Below are 22,724 nucleotides of genomic sequence, written 5' to 3'. Positions count from 1 at the left end.
GTGTAAGAGGCAGATACTTAGGGAATGGTGATTGCAAGCCTTGGCTTTCCACACTAGAGATCAGAGACTGATGTAACCCATTGTTTGTAATACATATTACACTGGCCTGCTAGTCCTTTGGTGGCATCTCAGTGTTCCGGATGCTACCTACTTGGAGTGAAGAGGATTCAGTTTCCACCAAGACCCTCTCACACAAATCCAGGTGCTCAGATGTGTGCGCAGACACACATGCAAGCATTGCCCCCAAACTCTCCTCAACTGTACATTAAAGCAAACTTCTTTTTTATGCTCACTTTAAAATGAGAAGTGTTTTCTGCTATTTAAAGGAGTTTGTGCCATGATTGTCTCTTTGCTAGTGTCCATTGAGAGTAATCTGTCAGCTTTCACAGCACAGGTAACTCACAGAATTACAGAGAACTCCGTAATGACTCTGCTGGGAAAGGATCAGATAATTTTACAACCAATAAACCTGTGTGGTTCCCTGTTCTTCCTTTGCTGGCATAATATGGAGCTGAAAATCTGGGCAAAAGTCACACAGGAGCAGTTGTGTGGAGGATCTGGGAGCAGAGAGAATCTGAGTTGCTTTCAGAACTGCACATGAGCAGCAGCTCTGGGAGCTGGATGCTGGCAGCCTGCAGGTTGCCTCTTTCCTGCTGCGGCAGCAGCTGAGCGTGCACACCCTTGCCTGGTGCTTTCCAGCTCGACTGTGGGCACAGGCTGTCAGGGTGATGTTTGGGCTGGCAGATCCCCGAGGGCTGGGAAGCCAGGACCTGCCTGAGGTTGCTGGGACAGAAGGGCAACATCTGGTAGCCAGGGCCCACCCTACTACCCAGTCAGGAGCAGGGCAGCTCCAAACCTGAGCATCAGGCATCTCACTGGTGACAGGGAGGCCACACTGGGACTTTGACATTGACCTGTGTGTCCGGCCTGTGGCCAGGCAGGGCTGTGGCAGAGCTGGAGCCTGGTGCTTCTGTGGTTTCTGTGGGGCTCCTGAGACATGGATGAGGTGGGGGGAGGCCATGAAGGAGGCTGGGAAGGGGAACTCTAAGGCAGAAGTCACCAGAGTCCAGACTCAGTCTGTCTGCTGGTGTGGTCAGACTGTCCATTCACTTACTTCTTTGCAGTTGTCAGAGATAGGGAGGTTGCTGGGGTGTAGCTGAGAGCAGGGTTTGCTAACCCTCTCCTGCTAATATAAAAGCCTGGGGTGTAGCTGAGAGCAGGGTTTGCTAACCCTCTCCTGCTAATATAAAAGCCTGTTGTACTAACTCTGCTTCAACCAAGACTCTGTCATCTGGGTTAGGATACACAAGCTCTTTGATAAAAAGAGAAAGTAAGGCTCACAGTAGTTGTGGGTAGAGACAAATGATCAAAAGCCACTGAATTACCCTGGCTTGTCACTGACAGTGTGAATGCTCTCAGCCTCTAGGAAGTGCAATGCTTTAATTTTAACCAGTGTACAACTTTGCTTTACACCCGTAACAGTCAAAGAGCATCCACACGAACCTGTCTGTGGCTCAGTTTGGCCTCCTTCCTCCACCTCTCTGTAAAATGGAGACCACCTCTGAGAAGGCATGCAAATAAATATTAATAGGGCTGTACAGATTGTAACTAGCGCTAATATGGCATTGATAACACACACGAGTTTAAATGTCCCATGGTCTTGACAGCAATTTTCATTCATTAGGCCAGGATGGCTTATGCTCTGAGTGATGTGAGGTGCTATTGTGGATCCAGAAACAGAACTTGACAATGCCACTTGATCCCTTAAGGTCTGACGTACAATTGAGTAAAGTATATCCATGTCTTTATCGCCAGTGTTTGTACTTTCTAAGGCTTTGATCTTTTGAAGTACACCAAGAGCATGAATTAGTGGGCTGGGAAATGGAAGAGACTGGTGCTTGTCTATCAATCTAGCTGCTGGAGCTTGCAGACCTTAGCCAACATTTAATTGCTGCAGTTGCTCTAGAGTAAGTCGTCTTATGTGTATAAATCTTGTCTGCTTCTATCCCAGGGTGAGTTTTGATGAGGGAAGATCCTGGAGTAAATACAGTTTCACATCAACACCACTTTTTGTGGATGGATCCCTTGTAGACCCTGGCATAGAGACCCAGATAATGACGTAAGTATAGCAGCTCTTAACTTTTTTAAAATGTGATGGCAAAAGGGGTGCATGGAGATCCCTGAGTACGTGGTGAGCCTCATGGTGTGCAGTGCAGCTTTGTGTAGCTACACATGTAGTGTTGCATGAAGGCATGGTGCTTTTTTGTGGATTTTGCTGATGGTCACAAACTCAGGTGGAGTGTCGATGCATCATGTAGCAAATAAAATGGAGACAAACTGTTCCTGGTAGTGGTAGGAGGTATAACAAGGAGAGATGGTCACAAGCTGTGGTTTGGAATTTCAGATAGGGCAGTAGGTAAATCTGCTTCTCTGGGGAGTGGTGTAGCTCTGGTCATGTTACAGAGAAGTTGTGGTATCGCCATCCCCGGACGTTTTCAAGACTTTGCTAGATTAAGCCACATGTGCCCTGATCTATAGTTGGTGATAGTCTGTCTTGGAGTAAGAGCTTGGAGCAGAGGTCCCTTCTCATAAATACTGCAGAGATTGTATTCCTTGGATCTGATGGCCCAGGGACTGCAGTGCTCTTCAGAGGCCAGAGACCTGTATGGTTGCATTTAATGTCAGTTCTGTGTTTGCTCCAGTTGTGCAGCTTGACTGTGTTTTGAGATTGCTGCTGCGTATGAGTATCCCCAAACCTCATGGGCTGTATATCTGCTTTTAGCTCAAGCTAAAGGAGTTCTCAGTGTGCATATGCTGAGCTGAGCTAAGGTCAGAATAGCATTCCTGATCTGGGCTGCAGTATGCTATGATTCACCCGTACCGTGGAAGGAAGAGCCTGGGCTGGCATTGAGGGTGCTTGGACCTTCTTCTTCCCAAGAGTACTGAAGCACTGGGTAACACTGGTGAAATTGGTAGAGTAGTGTTGGCCCAAGAACAGACCAGGATATGAGTTTAACAACCAGTGGAGAGAGGGAACTTTTTGAGTTCAAATGCATCCTCAAAGAGTCGTCTGACCTGTTGCACAAGGCAGATCAGAGCTGTCTGCTTGGGGATTCTGAACAAAGCAAGGACTAGATGCACAGCCTTCGGTGCTTGCAGAGATGCCTCTTACCTGTATCTTCTCTGAGCTGGCTGGAACAGCTTTCTGAAAAGGATCAGAAGGCAAGATATCTAAGATGCCTTAGGCTGAGGCACACCTGCAGACTATATCTGCAGTGACATGAAGGAGTGCCTTTGTTTAATCTCATCAGACGCTGTTGCAGAACTCCAACTCAGGGGCAGGAGATATACAGTAAATTTCAGTTTGCAGTCAGTTTGCTTTTCCTGCTTTCTGCACCTGAATTTCCTGCAGATCTTCACTAGTTGCAAGAGAAGAGAGATTCAGGCCATTTTCTTCTAGGCTTCAGTTGTGTGCCACCTTATGTGGCATAAATGCGTAGGTGGATCTCATTGCAGGTGTCACAGATAGTGACAGACTGAGAGTAGACTGCTGGGTATGCTTGTCATCAGTTTCTGAAGAAGCTTGGATCAGATAATAGTTCTGTATCTTGGGCATTTCTGCTTGTGATTTGAATTTATTCCAGCTGGGTTGTGTTCCTATGCCTTTCAAAAACCAGACCTACGTCAGCCATACAGAAACAGAAGTGACTGTGTGGTGAGGAGTGGTCTGTGCTTGAAGCTGAGCTCACCTTAGCTGCCAGAAAAGGGCTGGGGGAGAAATCGTTTTCTGTCAAAGGGTCATTTGAGCTGGCTTCTTTGTCATCTATGCCATGACGTAAGTGTGTTGGTGCTGTAGTCTTTGGGAGGATCAGGAAGATGTAGCCAACTCCTGTACAGTCGATCTGTATCAAGTGTCCTGGGAAGGCTGGGCTAAGTAATTATTATTACTACCCTTGTTCCGTAAAGCATAGGGGCAGCAATCTTAGGTTTTTCCCAAACAGTGCTGGGGCAGAATGAGGCAACTTCCATGTCTGTCACAGGTGGCTGTTGAAATTTTATTAGAGTAGAAATGGTATCAGTTCTGGTAAGGTTGCTAGTTTTTCCTCTGTAGCCATGCTTTGGCTTTTCTTCATGAAAGTGGAGTACGTGTCTGTGTAGAGGAATATATTTGTGCATCTGCTACCTTGCTATTTGCAAATATTGCCCCTAATTTTGCGAAGAGCAAAACATAACAGCATATGCTATACCTGTGAGCCTTTTCAAAAGACTGCTGCGAGCATCCTGTTGGGGATCTACCAATCCCCAGCAAAAGATTAGAGCCTGCATTCTGTTCATGCTCTGCATTTTTCTCCAAATGCAGCAATAATGTGTCGCTTTCTGTGTTGGTTAATATGGTGTTTTTCTGTGAAATTCTTTGTGCAATGCGCAATGTGTGTCGCTTTCCAACCACACACGCATGCAGACACACACACAGAGGCAGAGAGATAGATCTGAGCTCAAATAAATCTGCACTTCAACACCTTCATTGAAATCAATGGAGCTAATCAGTTTCAACTGTCTGTGGATTTGGCCCATTTACTTTATAAATCAATGCAGTTTTCTTTTGAGATGAAAGATACATTTTAAATCTAAGGTTATTGTTAGTTATATCTCTGTAGTCTTCTGATAGAGAATGTAGGAAGTGAGTTATCTTGCTGAATATTCTGTATCAGCTTTGTTGAGAGCTGGCTTTTTCTTTTGCTGGCGTATTATTATTATTGCTGTTGTTATTGGTATTGTTTTTATTATTACTGTCATCGTTAGCAATTTTTGAAACTATTCTTAATAGTCTGTAAAAGCCATACAAAGAAATGTCACATAACATTTAGAGAAATTCCGATCTGCAGTGTTATAGGAACTGAGAAGGAAAGAGCCCATTTATAAGCCGATATGCAAACCATTTCTATGCAGATCACTCAGATATTTCTCATAGTGACAATTATGGTGAACTCATCTATAAAGGCAGTGCAGGATCATGCTGAGCTTGTGGAGGCTTTGGCTGAGAAGAGATCAATGCCTTTCTATTGCTACTGGCCAGTCTCTGATCCCAGATCACACATAGTGGTTGGAGGTACATGGAGTCTGTGTTTGCAGGTAGAAATTCCAATAATTTCAAGAAGCTGATGAGAAAAGCACAGCAGTTATGGATTAGTATACCCCAGGTGACGATGGGACCAGTGAGAGCGCTTAGAGTTGAAGCAGGGCTGAGGCGGAGAGACCAAGGCTGGGCTCATATTTCTGTACCGCCAACCAGGGTAGGTTAGTGGCTTTCAGAGGTTTGTCTTTCATCCTGGAAAATGCGAAATATTTTGTCTAGTGGTCTCAGCTGACGACTGTTAGGGAAAATTTCTTCCATTGATTTGCATCAAATTGGTCTGTGTTCAACTACTTCCAAAAAATAATATTGTGAGGGAATTTGTATTAGTCATTATACTTCAACTGTTATTAACATATTGCATTATTAACAGTTATTTTTTAATATTATCTTATTAAAATCAGTATATCAGTAGAAGGCTATTATTACCAAACTTCATTTTGTGGCACATCCTGTAAGAGGCTCTCTGGGCTGTAGGAAGCAGCAACAGTTTTAGCACAGAATTTCATACCACTTTGTGGCTGTTATGTGAACAGTTGCACTATCTGTCAGTATTTTATGAGCCTTCTAGGCTTTTTGGATCTTCTGTGCTTTGAGCTATGTCTACGTGTCCTAAGGCAGTTCTAAAGAACTTGGCAGTATGGTGAAGTCTGTAGGCTTGCATGTAGGGGCATTATATGATTCTAAATATCTTAGTGTATTTTGAATTGAGAGCTGCTTTTAGTGGGGAATTGGACAAGATGTCTTGCAGAGGTCTGTTCCAACCTAAATTATTCTATGATTTTATTATTTCATATGGCTATGAGACTGTAAGAATGAGTTATTTCCTTACAAGCATAGGTGAGTGGTCTCTGTTAAGAATGTAGTTTTGTGACACACAGGGAAGTACCACAAGACTGTGAGCTGGTTGAACTTGGAGCTACTGCCTGACCAAGGTAGATTCACTCCCTTCCTCCATTTCTGGCTGATCATCTACTTCTGCAGTCCCTTTGGCTGGTGTTTTGACACTCATCAGACAAGATGCTCAGTTTAGTTTCCTTAGTGTCACAGCACTTAGAGATGTGTACCACAGTGCATTGCAGCATTTGATGTAGGTGTGAGGAAAGCACCTATAGAAAAATAAAGGTCAAATAACTCAGATGCATAAGGGCGATGGATTAGGCGTGTTCTTAGGTGACCTAATGAGTGCCAAGAAAGCACTAGTCTTTTTTAAATCTACAATTTTAAAACTTTTGTACTGTAGCCCTCACTGGTGTTTAGTGTATCTTGTAGTGATTTCATGTTCCAATGGGTCAAATCTAACACTTCTGTGTTGACAAGCCATAGGCATAGCGTGTTCCTTGCCTGACTTTGTCCACCGGGGGAAAGAAATCAGAGTGTATTCCCCTTCTAGTTTATTATGATATTACCAAACAGAAGCAGTATTTGCTCAAGAGAGTTGCTGGTCTGTGCCATTCAAATCAGAGACAAGATGTTTTTGTGAGTCCAGAGAAGGGCTTTACGTTGTTCCAGCTCTGACTCATAATTATTACCCCTGCCACTTCATCTTCTGTGCTAAGCACCTCTCCAAACCTACATAAAGAGAAATAACCTTTTTGCTTCACAGCTCTGCAAAGCTTTGCTATAATTTTAGTAGACTCATTATACATGTGTGTGTGCAGACACTCATTTATGGATGGGATCATTAAGTTTGTCTGCGCTGATAAATACATATTTATGTAGACACGGCCACGTGTGTGTATATAAATATATATGTGTTTCTATGTGTGTATACTTAATGATCCATATATATCTGTGTACGCATCATCGAGCATTAATGTTTTCATTGAGAGGATTTAATACAGGCTAGTCTGCTAAAATTGCTGTGACTACTGCCCTTGGCTATGTGTATGTTAGAAGATGTTCCTCGTCGTAAATTAATAGATTATGAGCCCTGGCCCTTTCTAACACCTTTTCATTTACAGGGCCGTGCAGCTTTACCAGAGATGAATTGGGGCATTTTTTTTCCAGGAGACCAGTACAATTACTGGCAATCTGTCACTGGGTGGCAGAAGAGTGGGGTAGAATGAATAAGTAATTGAGGAATGTTGGAAAAGGTGAGATGGATGCCAGGAGAGATTTGAGGTGAGAATGAGAGCATTAAGAGCATGGGCCATACTAAGTCAGACCAGAGGTCCCTCTAGCTCAGTTCCATGCTCAGACAGTGACAAGTAGAGGATGCTAAAAATATGTATTTTTTAAAAAAAAATCTGATTCCCATTTACACTTTTTTTATTTACAGAGATTTGCAAATTAAGGATTTTCTTGGCCAAATATAATATTCTCTTTATTTCTAAGACATTAATGATTTTTTCTCTTTTTTATATTGTTTTCCACTAAGTCCCTTTAAAATAGTAGCAGCCACATTATTGTGTGGCCAGGAGTTCCATGAGTTAACTCTTATTCTGAGGAACTGATTGACTTGTGGAAGACATCAGCAAAGTATGTACAGGTGTGAAGGCAACGTGGACAAATTCCTATTAGCACTCCACAGAGATTCAAAAGATTGAGTTTGAGAGAGGGGCAACAGCTCCCAGGTCCAAGCTCCCACTGAGTTCAAAATTATGTGGGACCCAACAGTCATTTTCCTGTCACTTTCTGATAAGGTGATTATCATCTTTCCTCTTTAAGCAAGGCAACATTCACTGCCTTCTGCTCAAGTCTTGCTGTCACATTTAAAAGCTGATACAGGAAAGAAAATTATGAGGTGACACAGTGTCCTTGAAAGATTCTGTCCCTTTGCTTAGGGGTAGGAAGCTACAGATCTGCCACCTGGGGAGTTGTGCTGAGTAAAGTAAGGTAAAAACAGAGAGGTGATAGAAAACAGTGCCTTTGCTGGGATGTGGTCAGGGGAGATGGCCTTCACGCTGCTGGGCCAGCTTTTGCCCTCCATAGCTGGTACTCCTGCTAGCAATCTCAGCAAACGAGAGAAGAGGTGAGTGGATGGCAGGAACTGAAAAGACAGTTTTTCCTAGAGGTAGTTGAGGCTCTTGTCCAACACGCATAAAGAAAAAATACAGACACGGTGTTCTTCAATTCCTGTGGCCCAGCAGAAGCCTTCAAACTCCCCTGCCATAAATCTAGCCTCCTTTCACTTTGTTCTGCTTGAGAAAAAGAGAAAGAAGCTGTCTGAAAAAAAGAGACATATTTTCTTCTGCAACTGCTGCTGCTGAGCTCAACAGAGGATCTGGTAAAAAGGGAATCTGGAAGAAGGAGTTCACCAGAGCTCCGTAGAGAGAACCTGACTTGCAGCTTCCAATGCAGAAAACAACAGAAGGTATAGTGTATGGAGGTGGTTGTGGTGAAGGATTCCAAACTCTGTTGTTATTTATTTTCACTTCTCTTGGGAACCAGCGCTGACCAGCCAGCCTATGCCTGCTCACAGGCCTAGCAAAACTGTCAGGTTTTTGAGAAATTGAAAGGCACCTTTCCAAAGTTGGTTTATCCGAGTTGTATAGGTACCATTAGCTATCTAGAAAGGACTGGTAGGTTTTAATTGTTGTCCCCGTTGTGGTTTTATCTTGTGTTTCAGTTTTCCTCTTTATGTTTTTTTATGTTTATTGCTGTGTCTGCTTGCAGTGTGATGGGCTTTATTATTGGCTATGCGTTTTACTGCAGGACTCTGATGTGTCCTTGTGAGTTCACTGCACTGCCCTCACTCCTGGGGCCGTGCAAACTGCAGTGCGTAAACCTACATAAGGACTCTTCAAAATAGGATCCATGAAATTAAAATCTGTGAAAATAATCGCTGCACATAGAGAGAAAAATAAAATTTAGAACGTGATCTGAGAACAAAAATCACAAGTATAATTATTAAGTTAGGAAACCAAAATGATTGAGAAGATATTGACATTTTCTGTAGTGAGCTGCATTCCTGTGTCATCTGATCTAATTTAAAAACCTTCTGGAAGTAATGAATAGCTGGGACTTTGCGAGTAAACAATCAATCTGCTAATGCCATCAAGTGACTTTACAATGGACAAGAAAATGTGTGTTATAGGAATTCCCATTTTATCCTAGTAGATGATCAGTTTATACCCTGGAGTAAGACAGTTGATTACCCATATCATTATTTTCATTTGGAAGAGTTAAAAACATTATTAACAGTCATAGATTTATCAGTGTCACTTCATCCTCCCATCTCCCTCCCTGCCAGAGGAGCAGTCTATTTGTTAGCTTTTGGATTGCAGCATGAATTCGCCTAAACAGCCCTCAGAGGCTCGATATCGATTGTGCTGCTGGTACTTGCAGTATGAGCTGAGGTGTTCCTGTGGCAAGACAAATCAGGTGATGAGTGCATCTGCTTAGAGTAACCTTTCTCAAAGAGCATGGTGTCATTTATTGGCACTTAGGAAAAAGAAGTCTGTGACCTGAGATTATTTCCCAGCAGTTGCGCCACGTACTCAGAAGATTCCTGGCAGAAGCCATAACACGGAGCTTACATATTGTGAGCAACAGCTTCCACATTTGTGTTGGACATTCCTGGTTGGAAATCCACTGATTCATAGGGTGAAAGATAGGAATGACTGAACATGCTGTGTTATCCAGCTACTGGCAAAGGGGCAGCTCCTCTCTCCATTGGCAGACCTGTTATTGGAGGAAGCACTCAGATTGCTGATTCCTGCTGGTAAGTTTTCTAGAAGAGGGAGGCAACATCTTCAGGTTTGAAAGCTGTCAGAAACTGGTTGCCTTTCATGACTACTTCGAAGTAGACAGAGAACACTTCTGAAAAACAACATTAAAAATTAATGTGCTTTCCCATCCCCCTTCCCAGGTGTCTCACGCTCCCTTTCATGTTGCTGGGATTTCTTTTGAAGCAATTGTCATGTAAAGTGGTTTGGGAACATTGGCAATAAATTTTTTAGAGACCAGGTCTCAAAAGGTTTGGTTTGTCATTGAGTAAGTTCTTATTTTGGTAGCACTTTGTGGTTTTTTTTTAAAAAAAAAGAAAAAAATCCCGGTCTCCCCCTTTGCCTTGTGCAGTATTTGTGCAGCTAATGGAGAAATCAAGCCCAAACTGTAGGGCTGCTTCTAAATTATGTGTTCTGCAGATTACTTACTAATAGGACTTGGCATTAGTTGCTAACTAAAGGATCGTGCTGTACCATGTCATTTGCAGTGGCTTTCCTCTTCTGCTGGTACTTAAAAGGAAGTGCCCATTGAGATGCTGAATAATCCCAAGACTGATTTCTAAAGCTGAGGGAAAAGGGTCTGTCATCTGCAGGATTTTTATTTCAAGATTTTGGGTTTTTTCCCCTGTATTCACAGACAGTCTTTGCCTGCCCCATCTCCGCTCTCCTTCCTGACCTAGAATCTGGCAGTGATGCAGCTTCCCATGACTGGTTCCACGTGGATTGCTAGTCATTGAATCTGGCCAACACTCTGAATTTCTTTTCTGTGGAAAATCTCCATGTCATGACATTCAGATTCCTTGGAAGTGGGAATAAGCTGCTTCCTTCAGATTTCATCTGCATGAGAAATTCTGTGAAATTTTTGTTTGATCCTTCCCCTTGGGAATTGGAAAACAGACCAAGATTTTCTTGAACGAATTCATCATCATGCAGGCTGCTTTGGTAGTTTCTTGGTAGTTTCACTGCTGTTGTTTTCTCTCCCTCTGAATAGTAGCAGTAGAACAAGGCCTTACATCTCAAATAGTCTGTGGGAATTACACTAATTTGCACCATCTGAAAATATTGATCCAAATGGATTGTATATTTTATTTGGAAGAAAATGCACCTCTTCTTTCTAGAAAAAAAAATGCCATTTTTCTCGCTCTCTTCCTATTCATAGACAGAAGTACAGCAGCCCCGAATCATCACCCAGCTGCCCTCAGGCTGCCGTTCCTAGTTAACAGGTCAGCCAAAATCAACTAAATTAAAAGCTCCAAAGCAGCTTTTAACGACCATATTTATTGTTTGGGGAAAAATTAAACAGTGTTTTTTTGTTGGCAATTGCCTGCTTTTCCAGTTTCATATTTCATCTTTTATGTTTCCTTTGTTTCTACTCACTTGCTCCCAGCATTGTCTTGCCACTCATGAGACAGCATAACTCTCGCTCTCCTTCCTCCTCTCTCCCTGATTGATGATCTGTGTCTCTCACAATTAGGTTCTACTTTCTTGTCTCAATCCCTTACCATCCAATTTCCATGTAACTAGTGACCTCCTTTAATGCTAATTCCATCTAAACCCTAATAAAAAACAATCGGGAGTTTACACAGCCCATTTGGTTTTCTCTAAAGTCATAATTTGCATTTAATTCATGAGGAAATAACTCATGTCTTACTCTCCCTTCACAAAGCTTAACCCTGCCAGCACAGCTTGCAACTGTTCCATTGTTGCTTGTGTGTTTTGGCCCTGACAGTTGAGCACATAGGAGCTAGTCTTGCTTTAATGCTACTTTCTTACATGCAGATGCCTTCAGATCCAGATTTCATAACAGGCCCTTTTTTTTGTGCGTGAAACTGTCAGCATTTTATTTTATTGTCTCAAAAGCTATAAATGCCAATAAGTGATGAAGGCACATATATATACACCTAGTCCTTCTGTTAAGTGATGCACTGAGCCAGGATCTCTAGCATAGGCTCACTGTTTTCCCAGGCTAATGTAGGATCAGGCTACTAGAGAGAAAAATCAAAATGAAATTAAGGTAGTTATGGAAGTGAGAGAACCTTGTACAGGGACACAGTCAATATGCAGCTAAAGCTAAGATATTTGGCTGGATCTTGATTCTGCTAGGCCGTACCCTCATATCTGGTCTGTTACTCAGCACTCTGGATCAGAGGAGATAGCAGCGACCGGTTTGTATTGTCTCCATGTATTCATGCCATGCTGATGCTGAACTAAGCAGTTCTGCAGAGTGGAGCCATAGGGTATAAAGTACAACGGGCAACATCAAACCTCAACTCAGATCTGGGTAGGTTTCTTAGCTCCATCTCAGTGCTGGCCGGTTACCAGAATAGGTCTTGCAGAAGAGCTTTATTCTTCAAAATAAAACTTCATTCCCTCCAGGGGACTAGAAAAAAAACAACAATTGTTTCCCTGCCAGAAGATGGTTCTTCCAGATTGTGCTTCATAGCACTTCTTGGGTTCACCCATTAAATAACTAGTTCTGGCACTACCTGTTACAGGCACAGATGTAAATTAAGAGGGATTTTAACTGACATCAGATAGCAATCCTTTTCTACTCTCCCACAACAAAAGTCCAGATCCAGGTCAACTAAGCATTTACTGATTTGGGTGATTTTGCTACTGGGGATTTTATTGCCTGAGACACTTCCTCTGCAAGCATTTTTTATTTAAAATGGGGAGCAAGGGCATCCGAGGGGAGCAAGGCTCGTTTCAGACTCTCCTAAATTAAACAATCTCTTTCTGATGACACTGCAATCAGCTTTTCTTTTAGTATTATCAATTAAAGTATATATTTGGCTCTCTTTCTATCTAGTTTTCTGTAGATTCATCCATCTATCTGCTTGTGTAATTAATCTCAAAAAGAAAAATGCTTCAGAAAGGAGGGTACATTTGACCTTTTGTGTAGCGAAGATGACTTTATCGGTTGCTTCCTTCCTTTGTGTCTTCAGTCATCTGTCTCACTGGTGGGCACAGCTGAGGATAGGAGGCTTACCAGAGACTTTGATGATTATCTCCCATTATGTGCAAAGGAACTAGGGTGTCTAGTGAAGATAAAACTCCTCTTGTCTATATCCAGACTAGACCAGCCAAGTACAGACAGTTTCAATGCGTGCTTACTCCATATAATGTTCTTGTGGTTTACTTCAGAAATGATAGAAAGGGTCTTGATTTAGGCATGAGAAGACATTTCCATTTCCATGCTTGGGCAGCTTGTCTGGAACTGCCATTAGGGGTAGATCCAGATGGATACAGCTGGTGCCTTTCCTGTGAACAATGTAGGACCTGTCACTTGAGAAGATCTATTTCTCATACCCTAGTCAGAGACAGGGATTGAATCTATGGAGCAGAGGTGGATGAGTTGTTATCTTGTGGCCCTCAGTTCATTCTGTTGACCTGTCAGGAATGAGCAATACTGAATTACGTAAAAAGCGCAACTATCAATGATAAAGGGGATGATAAGGCAAAAGCAACGCAATTTGATACGGAATGTTGTAGAAACGTAAAAAATTTTTAAAATAGTTTCTGTACAAGGTTATCCAGTCAGCATATCCCACTTTTTTAGTTACTGTGTATTACAAAAATTAATGATATATATAATTATAGCAGCATTACCAATGACCATTTCCAAAAAGACTCCATCATGAATCTGTAAACATTTCAGAATTGTTTTCCAAGTTCCTAATATTTTCCTGCAAATTAGTAATATCCAGCCCTGGCAATAAAAGCCTTGCCTTGTTTCTCCAAAGAAGGGATTGAGAAGCATTTTCTGATTTCCTAGCTGTAGTTTCACTGTGAGTTATGCATAGACCCAGTTGAGAAGATGCTGTCCTATTAGCTAAGATTTTATGTGGAGTTTTAACAGCTTACTCTGAGGGACAGAACAAAATCTATCCCATCTAAGGCCTGTAAATTACCATTCCATGGCTTAGGTTGGAGAACATTTGTTAAATTGAGATTAGTCAGAAAACTGACTGTGTCTAAATGCCGTCTGGGCTCTTGTATTTATTGCTTCTCAAGGACTTTGAGATCAGACTGCTTAAATGGAAAAAATGAAAAAACATGCTTTTTGTGTTGGCTTCCGAGAGATGGACTTTGAAAACCCAGCTCTCTTCTTTTGTCTTCTATCCTTGCAAGAAGCAATTAAGAGCTTTCAGTTAGACCATGGTAGACAAAGTTATTGAGGCAAAATTCATAGTACTTTATATCCATTTCCCCCCTGTATAATCCTGATAATTTAGCTATATTTATTAGGAAGTCCACCTTCCTAATTTAGTGAGCAGACAAAGTAAATAAGAAAAAAAGGTACATAGGATTTGTATAAGATAAAGAGGTGTTATCTTGAAAGCAATGCGAGACCTCACCAGCTGAGTAGGGAAAAATAAACTCCCAGCAATCTCTTTTTCCACCTCTTTACCTGGGACTTGTTTCACCCAGCCACAGTGGACAGAGAAATCCAGATGTACATATTGGAGCACTTAGTTCTAAGCACTTATTGATAGCTGAACACTAGCAGTTTTAAGACCTTGCAGCTCTTGGCTGTCTACCCAACTGTCTCCGTTGGGCCTGGCCACCCCGAAACAGATACAGTGAGGGGAGGTCATGTGCATGCACTTTAGTCACTGTAGAACTATATCCAGTCATGTAGTTCACAAACTGGTGAGATCAGGCTTCAGCTGCAACACCTGATTTTGCTGAGCTGGGATTTGTTCCCTGTGGTTGGTTGTTTAGCCCATTTTTAATATCACAAAATATGGGGGATTTCTTCACTTCCCAAGGAAAGCTGTTTGAGAGTCCGAAGAGCCCCACAGATAACATTCTTTTCCATTCTTTATGTTTGCTTACTCTCATAAAAGTTTCAGACGCAGAACAAAGTCATCTTAAAATGTAACATAACCTTCATATTGGTGAGCACAACTCACAGGGTGCGGTTGCTTGCTAGCTGATCTGCATGTGAGCAGCTCTTATCTCTGAAGGCTGCACTGCAATGGTTGATCAGGTTTGAGAAGCTTTTTATTAGCAAAGGGTGGGGGGAAGTTACTACTTCAGGAATTAGATGACCCAGAACCATCTCTGCAGCACAGAAGAAAACGTCCCTCTCTGTTCTTGCTCCTCTAATTACATTTAGTGTAGTATTGTTTCCATCTAAATTATAGCAATTATATACAAAGATCTTCTTTGAAATCATTTAATTAAAGAGTAGCTAATGCTCTGTGCTTTTGGAATGCTAATATATTGCCTTCCACTTAGGAAACTTTGTTTTTTTCCATTAATTATCGTAGAAGAATTTCAATGGCAGAAGGGTTTTTTAGCTTGTTTGAATACATTTAAAAAGAAGTGGTTCTCACAATTTTTGTAAAGCACAAAGAATCCTTTTGCTGTCTTGATGGACAATTAGCTAGGGGTCAGTCTGAGGAACAATATTTTTCTTGATATGCATTGGCTGCCAAAGTGTTGGATTTCTCCAGACCTGTTATCTTCTGGGGTCAGGCGAGTATTTGTGTTTGATTATGTTCTTCCTTCCTCTTGCTGTTTTCTGTGTAATAAACACTCAGGTCAAATCCTGAACGGGTATAAATCTGCTGTACTAAATGATTTCTGCCTGCTGAGTTGCTGTTTTGCAGGAATGACATTTCAGTCATGCATCACATCCAGGACAAACAAGATTCATGGGAGAGCAGCCCAGCTGTGCAACAGCATCACATATGCACTCTATAAGTGTATATGTGCTGAAAGCAGTTGTGGCATAAGAGCTGGTGGGATTTACCCACTGCCAAGGGAAAGTGGGGAGGGGAGCTGGAGTTAGAGCTCCTACTTCGGTACAGTTTTAGAGGCCTTCTGCATCACCCCTCTGTGCAATTTCCCATTCCTCCCTTCTCCCTCCTCCTCCCAGCAAGTGCCCTGGCACCTCATATTGCTGTAGTTTCCGTGAGTTGATCTTGGTCCAGGATGTGCCTTCTCTGTTGAGAACAGGATCTGCGGTTTCCTTTATAGCTCTCTCTGAATGCAGTCATGTTTCCTGTCACTAATACTACACGATTTGGATTACATGAAGAAATGTTATGAAAAGCCAACAACAATATGCTCAATAAATCCATTCTACCGCACAAGTCCTTCCCCTCTTACTTATTTCTAACCTGTCTACACTTTTGTCACAGACTCTTCTTGTTTTTTAGAAAAAATTTAAAAAACTGGAACTTTTATTTAAGATGAAGTTTTAGGTTCTTTTATGTATTCAAGATAGGCTTTACTTCTTGTCAACTTCTTGGAGCTTGTCTCTGTGAGGCAGAACTCGGATACAGAGAAGTGTCCACAACAAACCCACAACTTCAGGCTCTCAGATCTCCCCCTTCCCACTTTCTCTCCCTGCTACCCACACGCTGAGACAGGTTTAAATGAGAGAATATGACCGATTCCTGGATGGTCTCTTTTTCACCAAAACCAGCACAATGCAGAGGAATTTTGATGCAGGCTACAGTCTACATGAGGAGTAGTTTGGGCAGTGAGGAGAGAGTTAAGTCAACAACCCTGTGTGATGGTGTAAATTAAGATGGACTAGAGTAAAGAATTGCAGCACACTGGGGACACAGCAGGATCTGGAATACAGTAAGTGCTTGGAAACTCAATAGAATTTTTCTCTTCTGAATCTCTTTTGTTTTCATAGGAAAATTTGTAAATTATCTGTCTCTCTCCCACTTCCTTTTTTTAGTCTGGAATAATTAAAACAATGAAAACTTTAATCTCTTAAGTGGCTTGGATGAAAATGTAGGTTAGTGAAAGATTTGGTATAATGAAAAAAACCCATTCTTTCTCTGCTCTCTAAATCTCACAATAAGAGTGATACAATTGACTTTTCATGAATATCAGAAAAAATCTTGGTTTCAGTATGTAAATAATTTTTAAAAACTGGAACTTTTATTTTAGATGAAGTTTTATGTATTCAAGATAGTCAAGAAGTTGTCATAATGACCAATGATCATTGTCATTTCGGGGGGATTTTTTTATGTCTACTGAGATGTTCCACCCTGCCAATGAGAAGCTAAAGTTTTGTTCATGGCTTTTAAAGTCTGGTCACCCATTCTAATCTCCTATTACACACCACTTTGGAAATCCGGCTGCAGCTGACTGAAAAGCTGCTTCTTACTGAGAAAATCACAACTAGCCAAGGGAATAGGAAGCTGCTATTTGATCAAAATCTGAGCACCCTGCAGCATTCGTGCAATGTTTGTGGATGGATGGAATATTTTGTTTGGATACCTGGTGTTACTTATTAATCAAACTGTGTTTCCGCTAAGATTCTGCTTTCTTTATTGAAGGTATGAACTTCTAACGTGTAGACTCCCTACGTATTTGTGGTGGTGGTACTTTGATGATGTATACTGTCAGTGCTTATTGTTGCTTCAGTCCTTCCTTTCCAAGCACTTAAGCAAGCACGTAGTTTTTTCTGCATATGAAGGAGTGCCATATAGTTGGAATGGCATTTAGAGAGTCCTGTGTTCAACAACCAGCTCTGCTACTGACATTCTGGTGCAGAAGCTTGTGCAGAAGCCTCTGGTGCTATTCAATTTTATATGATCTCTTTCAGTATCCTATTTGTAACAGATCTGTGTCTTGGTTTTAAATTACAGTCTGCATATTTCCACTGTTTTTTGAGTGTTGACCCTTCAGCTTCAACTGCTCCTATATACTGCCTTACTCAGAACGAGTCTTGTGTTGCCCTGGAATTGTGTGGGAAAAAGTAATTTCATCTTGAACTTATTATTACTTAGCTAGATGAACCACAGAGTATTATCAGTGACTGCTGCTGATGAGTGACCTACTCAAAAGGATTAAGAAAAAGCTACTAATGTCCTTGCGGTGGTGATAATTTATAATTCCACTCCTACTAGCTGCAATCAGCATTCTCCAGGTGGAAGGGACCTGCCATCTTTGCAGGTCACTTGCCTACAGTCCATATCCAGAATATTTCAGGTGTTTCTTTTATAGTTCATTAAGTAATAAGTTCAAGGAACACAGAAGTTCAGCATTAAAGAAACTGAGTCAGCTAAGAAAAACTTGATTTTGAGGCAGCCAAACCCATATATTCGTCAGAATAACTCTTGGCATTAGACAAATGACTTTCTAGGTGGTTGTTTATTGTTCTTGAATGGTACCTAGCTGCCTATATTAGACCTTAGGCCTATTATGGTAAGTTCTAGAGGCATGGAAGTCATTACAACACAAGCTGTACAAGGTGTCAGGAAAAGGCTAAACAACTCTGGGATGTTCTAGGAACAGGAAAATGTTTTTTTTGACTGCATAACGTGTTCTGGCATCAAGCTCCGGGACTGTGTTTTGGTTTCTGCAGCTGAGACTCATGAGAAATTATTTGCTTAATGGAATCATATCTCTGTCTGACAATGGTTCTTTCTTTTTTTCCTCTCCTGTGCTTAGAGTTTTTGGGCACTTCAGTCTCCGTTCTGAGTGGCAGCTGGTCAAGGTGGACTACAAGTCTATCTTCAGCCGAAGATGTAACAAAGATGACTACCAAACCTGGCACCTGCACAATCAGGTATTCCAGCTCTGTAGGGAGGGGATGTTGAGAGTTCCTCTTCCCATACTCTGTGTTGCCAGATAGGACGGCACTTGTTCTTTTCAGCAGAGCATATGGATTTTTTTGCTTCCATCAAGTCACAGTTCTAACCTGTTGATACTTTACTTCCCCTGAAGCATATGCATGAATAAACACAGGGCCAGTCTTCTCCAGCCAAGTTAGGAAGTTAACTTCTCTTTGTATGACAATATTCCATTGCACCAGGTGGATCTTTTTACCCTCAGTGCTCAGGGCAATGTAAAACCTTGTCTTCTGATTGAATTATAGGAGATTTTGATCTCTTTGTAGCTCTGTCAGTGAGTCGTGAAAATAATTTTCTTTTTTTGCTTCCCTAATTTATTCGTTCTGTAGGTCCTGCAGGTGTCTGTGAAACTCTGGGGAGCCCTTGAATAAAATACACCAGAAAAGACCAAATTATTTCATTTTATTCAAGGATACATGCTTTGCTTTTCATACAATCTGGCTTCTTTTCATGGTGGATATATTTAGGTCCTGAAGCCACTAGAACTGAGATTGCTCAATACGCTCTGAAGATTGCTTAATGGGTTAACTGGCCACCAGTATGATGTCTCACTCCCTGCAGGACAACATAACTAGAGCCAGAACTGCTGGCACTGTGATATTTCTGAATGAAATCCATGAATTAGAGATGAACATTAATTTGGTAAGGATGTATCAAATAACGGAAGCCACAGGATGAAATAAATGAAAATAATTTATACGAAAGAATAGGGAACACATATGTAACCAGGCAGCCATCTTGGGAATCGCTGTTAATGGGAAAAAGAAATATTTCAATCAGTTTTTTTTCTTATTTCCATGCAGAGAAGTTATTTCTCTGTCAGAGAAAAATCTGTCTATTGCAACTCACCTAAATGTCAAGTGTTTCTGTTAGGTTAGCTACTCCTAGTATTGCTCTTGGAAACCTTTGTGTTCAAAAACCCCAGCATAACAGACTGGCAAAATTATGTCAAAGCCACATCTATCAAGGCCAGAGGAGGGGAGACAGGATTCCTGGGTTCCACCCCTGCCCCGGGTTTCAGGCTTGGGCACTTCCTCCTGTAGTGGATTTCATCTGACATTTGGAAGAAACCCTGGAGTACATCCTCGTAGTCTTTTCAGGATAATTCATAGGACTAAATATATTGGTGGATGCCTTCTGAAACATGGCATAAGTAGATGTGATGGCTTGAGCACTGAGGCATTTTGGGCATGTCATTAGCATACCAACTCAATGCTGAACACACTGTACTCATGCGTCCTCCCAAGGTGGCTTTTGAGCTTTAAAGCCAAAAAAAAGGAACTAGACTCTTAGCTCTAAAGTCTCCCAGTGGCAACTGCTTGCTTTCATTGCCTTTTGTGTTTTCTGACAAAATGCTCCATTTACGACACAGCTGCCCCTACAACACACTGTTTTTCTTTCCCCTCTTGTTCCTTGGCTGTTGAAGGGGGAGCCTTGCGTCATGGGAGAGAGGAAGATCTATAAAAAACGCAAGCCTGGAGCCCAGTGTTACCTGGGTCGAGACTATTCCCGAACTGTGGTGTCTGAACCATGTGTCTGTGGTCAAAGCGACTTTGAGTGGTGAGTATATGACTCTGGGGACTTCTGCAGGAACTGTTCTTGTAGCATTGGCAGTGGTCGAGGTACTGCCCAGACAGAGAACCTTGCAGAGAAACTGGGTCTCATATAGCTTTGTGGCAGTGGTAGTACCGTATAGCATAGATGTGACGCCCCACACCTGTTGTCCCTTTCATCTGCAGGAGAGATTTCTTAATCTCCGTGAGAAATCCAAGCCTGGAATTAAAAAGCAGAAAATTGCAAGTACTGATTAACATTTTTTTGTTCATTTTGCTAGAAGAGAGATAGCTAGGACTCTTCTTTGGTCCAAAGAATTTCCCTTACAGGAGACAGAGGGAATTTCTCTGTCCTCACTTCCAAAGAAATTGACTACATAGGGAGCAAACTAGTGAAACTGGCACATTTTTATCATTATTCTTCTGAATTAATGGAACTATTTCTTGCTTTTTAGTAATATTTTATTCAGAAATTTCCTAAAGGACTTTTGTGACGTGACTGTACAGCCCACTCTTGTCAGATGTAGCTACTTGTTTTGCATAAATATTAGTGTTTCTAACTTAATGGGGTCATAATTTCCAAACCGGTTCAAGGTCACTTTGAAAGCAGCTTGAAAATGAAACAGGGAAAAATTGAACTACTGCTTGATATTGCATAACAATCAGGGATAGGAGATGGGGAAAGTACATAAGTCAGGATTCCTACAAGAGAACTTGTAACTTTGAAAGATTTAAAACCGTCAATAGCTGCGATGTTTGAGCTTAAATGATCAGAATGTCATTGAAATGGAGTTCAAAAGGTCCTGAAAGGAGATCAGGTGAGAAAGCATTTTGTTTTTAATAGTAAATTAGTAGGTTCAGTGTCTGATTTGGTGTTGGTGTGATTCCTGAAATCTTCAGATACCTTTGAATTCATCATGAAGAGGTGTGAGGTGTAAGATCTGCACACTTGTTTGGACTTAGGCCAGCTGAGACTCACAGTTCTTTTTAAAACGTGGACACACTGAAATGTGGCAAAAATAAATAAAATATATAGACCCATGTGTTTCCTTGAATATTGGAGTAGTTTGGCTCTAAGAGAGGATCAGGGATATAGAACAGAGATATTCATCTTATCTGGATGGATGTTTAATTTGTTCCTAATGCCAAAATTACATCTGAGACTCCTTAGCTTGACTCAGGAGATCTTTCCCCTTTGTTCTCATCAGGGGAACTTGCAGGATGAACAAACTATCTTGCCCTGCATTATCTGTCCTTGGTATTGACATATGCCTCTGAGCTAAACCAAGCACCAATCTCCAGAGATGCTTATGAATTTGCTCTTTTCTCCCTTTTTTTTTTTTTTTTTTTTTGAGGCTTTGTGCCTCACCAGCTTTCTATTTCACAGTGAAGCTTGTCTTTTCTAAGCTGTAAGTGGAAAACTGTGGTAGCTGAATTGGCCTTAAGTGCTGTTCTGCCTTGAAAAGAGTCTGCATCAGAATGCACCTTTTCTATCAATTGACGTGTTCCTTGCATGCATTCAGTATCATTTCTGCTTAACTTTCCCAATAACATGAGAGAATATTGCTGTTAACCTTGTCAGTCCTGCAGAGGGAATGCAGTTAGACGACAGAAAGTTGTCTTTTGTTTCAGACTCTGCACTGCCAACAGAATTGTTAACTGGATTCCAATTGCAAAATTGCTATAGCTGGTGATGGGGAATCAAAAGGACAAGCTTCAGCTTAAGGGTCACTTTTGATGCTAGTCTACAGGGCTGAATGGAAGGAGATGTGGGGTGCTCAGTGTGAAGAAAATGCTAGCAGTGGCAATGGGACATCAAGCTTGATTATCTGAAAAGTGGTCTTCAGAGAGAAAAGGGGGACTCGTGCTCTGACTTGTAACTTCTAAAGGATGAGACAGTTATTTAGTCAGTGGCAAGATACATGTTGTTCTAGAATATGATTTATCTGCCTTCTTTTGGATGTCAGTATGAGAAGGAGAGGTGTTGAGAAATACCTTTTCTCTCTGCTGATTACAAGGCAGCCCATGGAGATACATCCTGTAGAGAGGTATCTACAGTTGGAAGGACAACTTCTACTCTTTCATTTGACGCTTTTTTAAAGGAAAGGTGTCCACTCAGCCTTTTCTGTCTGAGTTCACAATCGCCTGTTGTTCTTGGAAGCACCGGCTAGCCTGTGTCTTCTGTGTGAACTGAAGGAATGTCAGGGAAAGGAGGAGGGTCAGCAGGTGGGTTTGTGTGACTACACTAACCAGCAAGACCCACAGACAGGCCCTCTGCTTCCCCATTAAATAGGTTTGGAGGCTGGTTCTGATCATAGAACATCACCAGGTGTGTTGGTGCCTGCCTTCAAGAGCAGTGCAGGCAGGACAAATGACTGCAGGAGCCGGACAGAATGAGCTGTGATGGCTGTGCCCACTCCCATTTGGTCACTGTGCCTTTGCCCTGGGTGCTTCATGTTGCAGTACTCTGTTTCCTGATGTTATGTATAAGGGTGATCTGAATTTCAGGAGCATAAATCATTATCGAAGGCCCTAGTCCAACAAATCTTCATGAGTCAAGATCATGGTTGACTCCTGCTAACCCTTGCAGTCATTTCCAAAAGTAAACCCTGGCCTTTTTCTGACAGAAAGAATGGCAGAAGGAACTCAAAAGTGTTATTAAAAATCTCACTGATCTTTCTTTTCCCTCCTCCCGCTTCTTTATTTACTCTGTCAAGATAGCTTTCCTGAGAAAGACAGCGTAGCAGCTGGACTTGAT

The 22,724-nt window shown here is 41.7% G+C and overlaps 1 protein-coding gene across 1 annotated transcript in view; it reads left to right on the top strand.

The window, feature by feature from the left end:
- The window catches only part of SORCS3 (sortilin related VPS10 domain containing receptor 3), a 294,771-nt gene that overhangs the window by 237,890 nt on the left and 34,157 nt on the right, over window positions 1–22,724 (top strand). Inside the window, exons 14-16 of the mRNA XM_009555685.2 lie at window positions 2,012–2,119; window positions 18,232–18,349; window positions 19,840–19,973. Of these exons, the coding sequence (XP_009553980.2) occupies window positions 2,012–2,119; window positions 18,232–18,349; window positions 19,840–19,973 (360 nt within the window). The remainder of the gene's footprint in view (window positions 1–2,011; window positions 2,120–18,231; window positions 18,350–19,839; window positions 19,974–22,724) is intronic.

The sequence above is a fragment of the Cuculus canorus genome, chromosome 7 (genome assembly GCF_017976375.1).
Source record: "Cuculus canorus isolate bCucCan1 chromosome 7, bCucCan1.pri, whole genome shotgun sequence".
Taxonomy (NCBI): domain Eukaryota; kingdom Metazoa; phylum Chordata; class Aves; order Cuculiformes; family Cuculidae; genus Cuculus; species Cuculus canorus.
The sequence above is the reverse complement of the archived record's forward strand: the minus strand, read 5'-3'. Positions and strand labels throughout refer to the sequence as shown.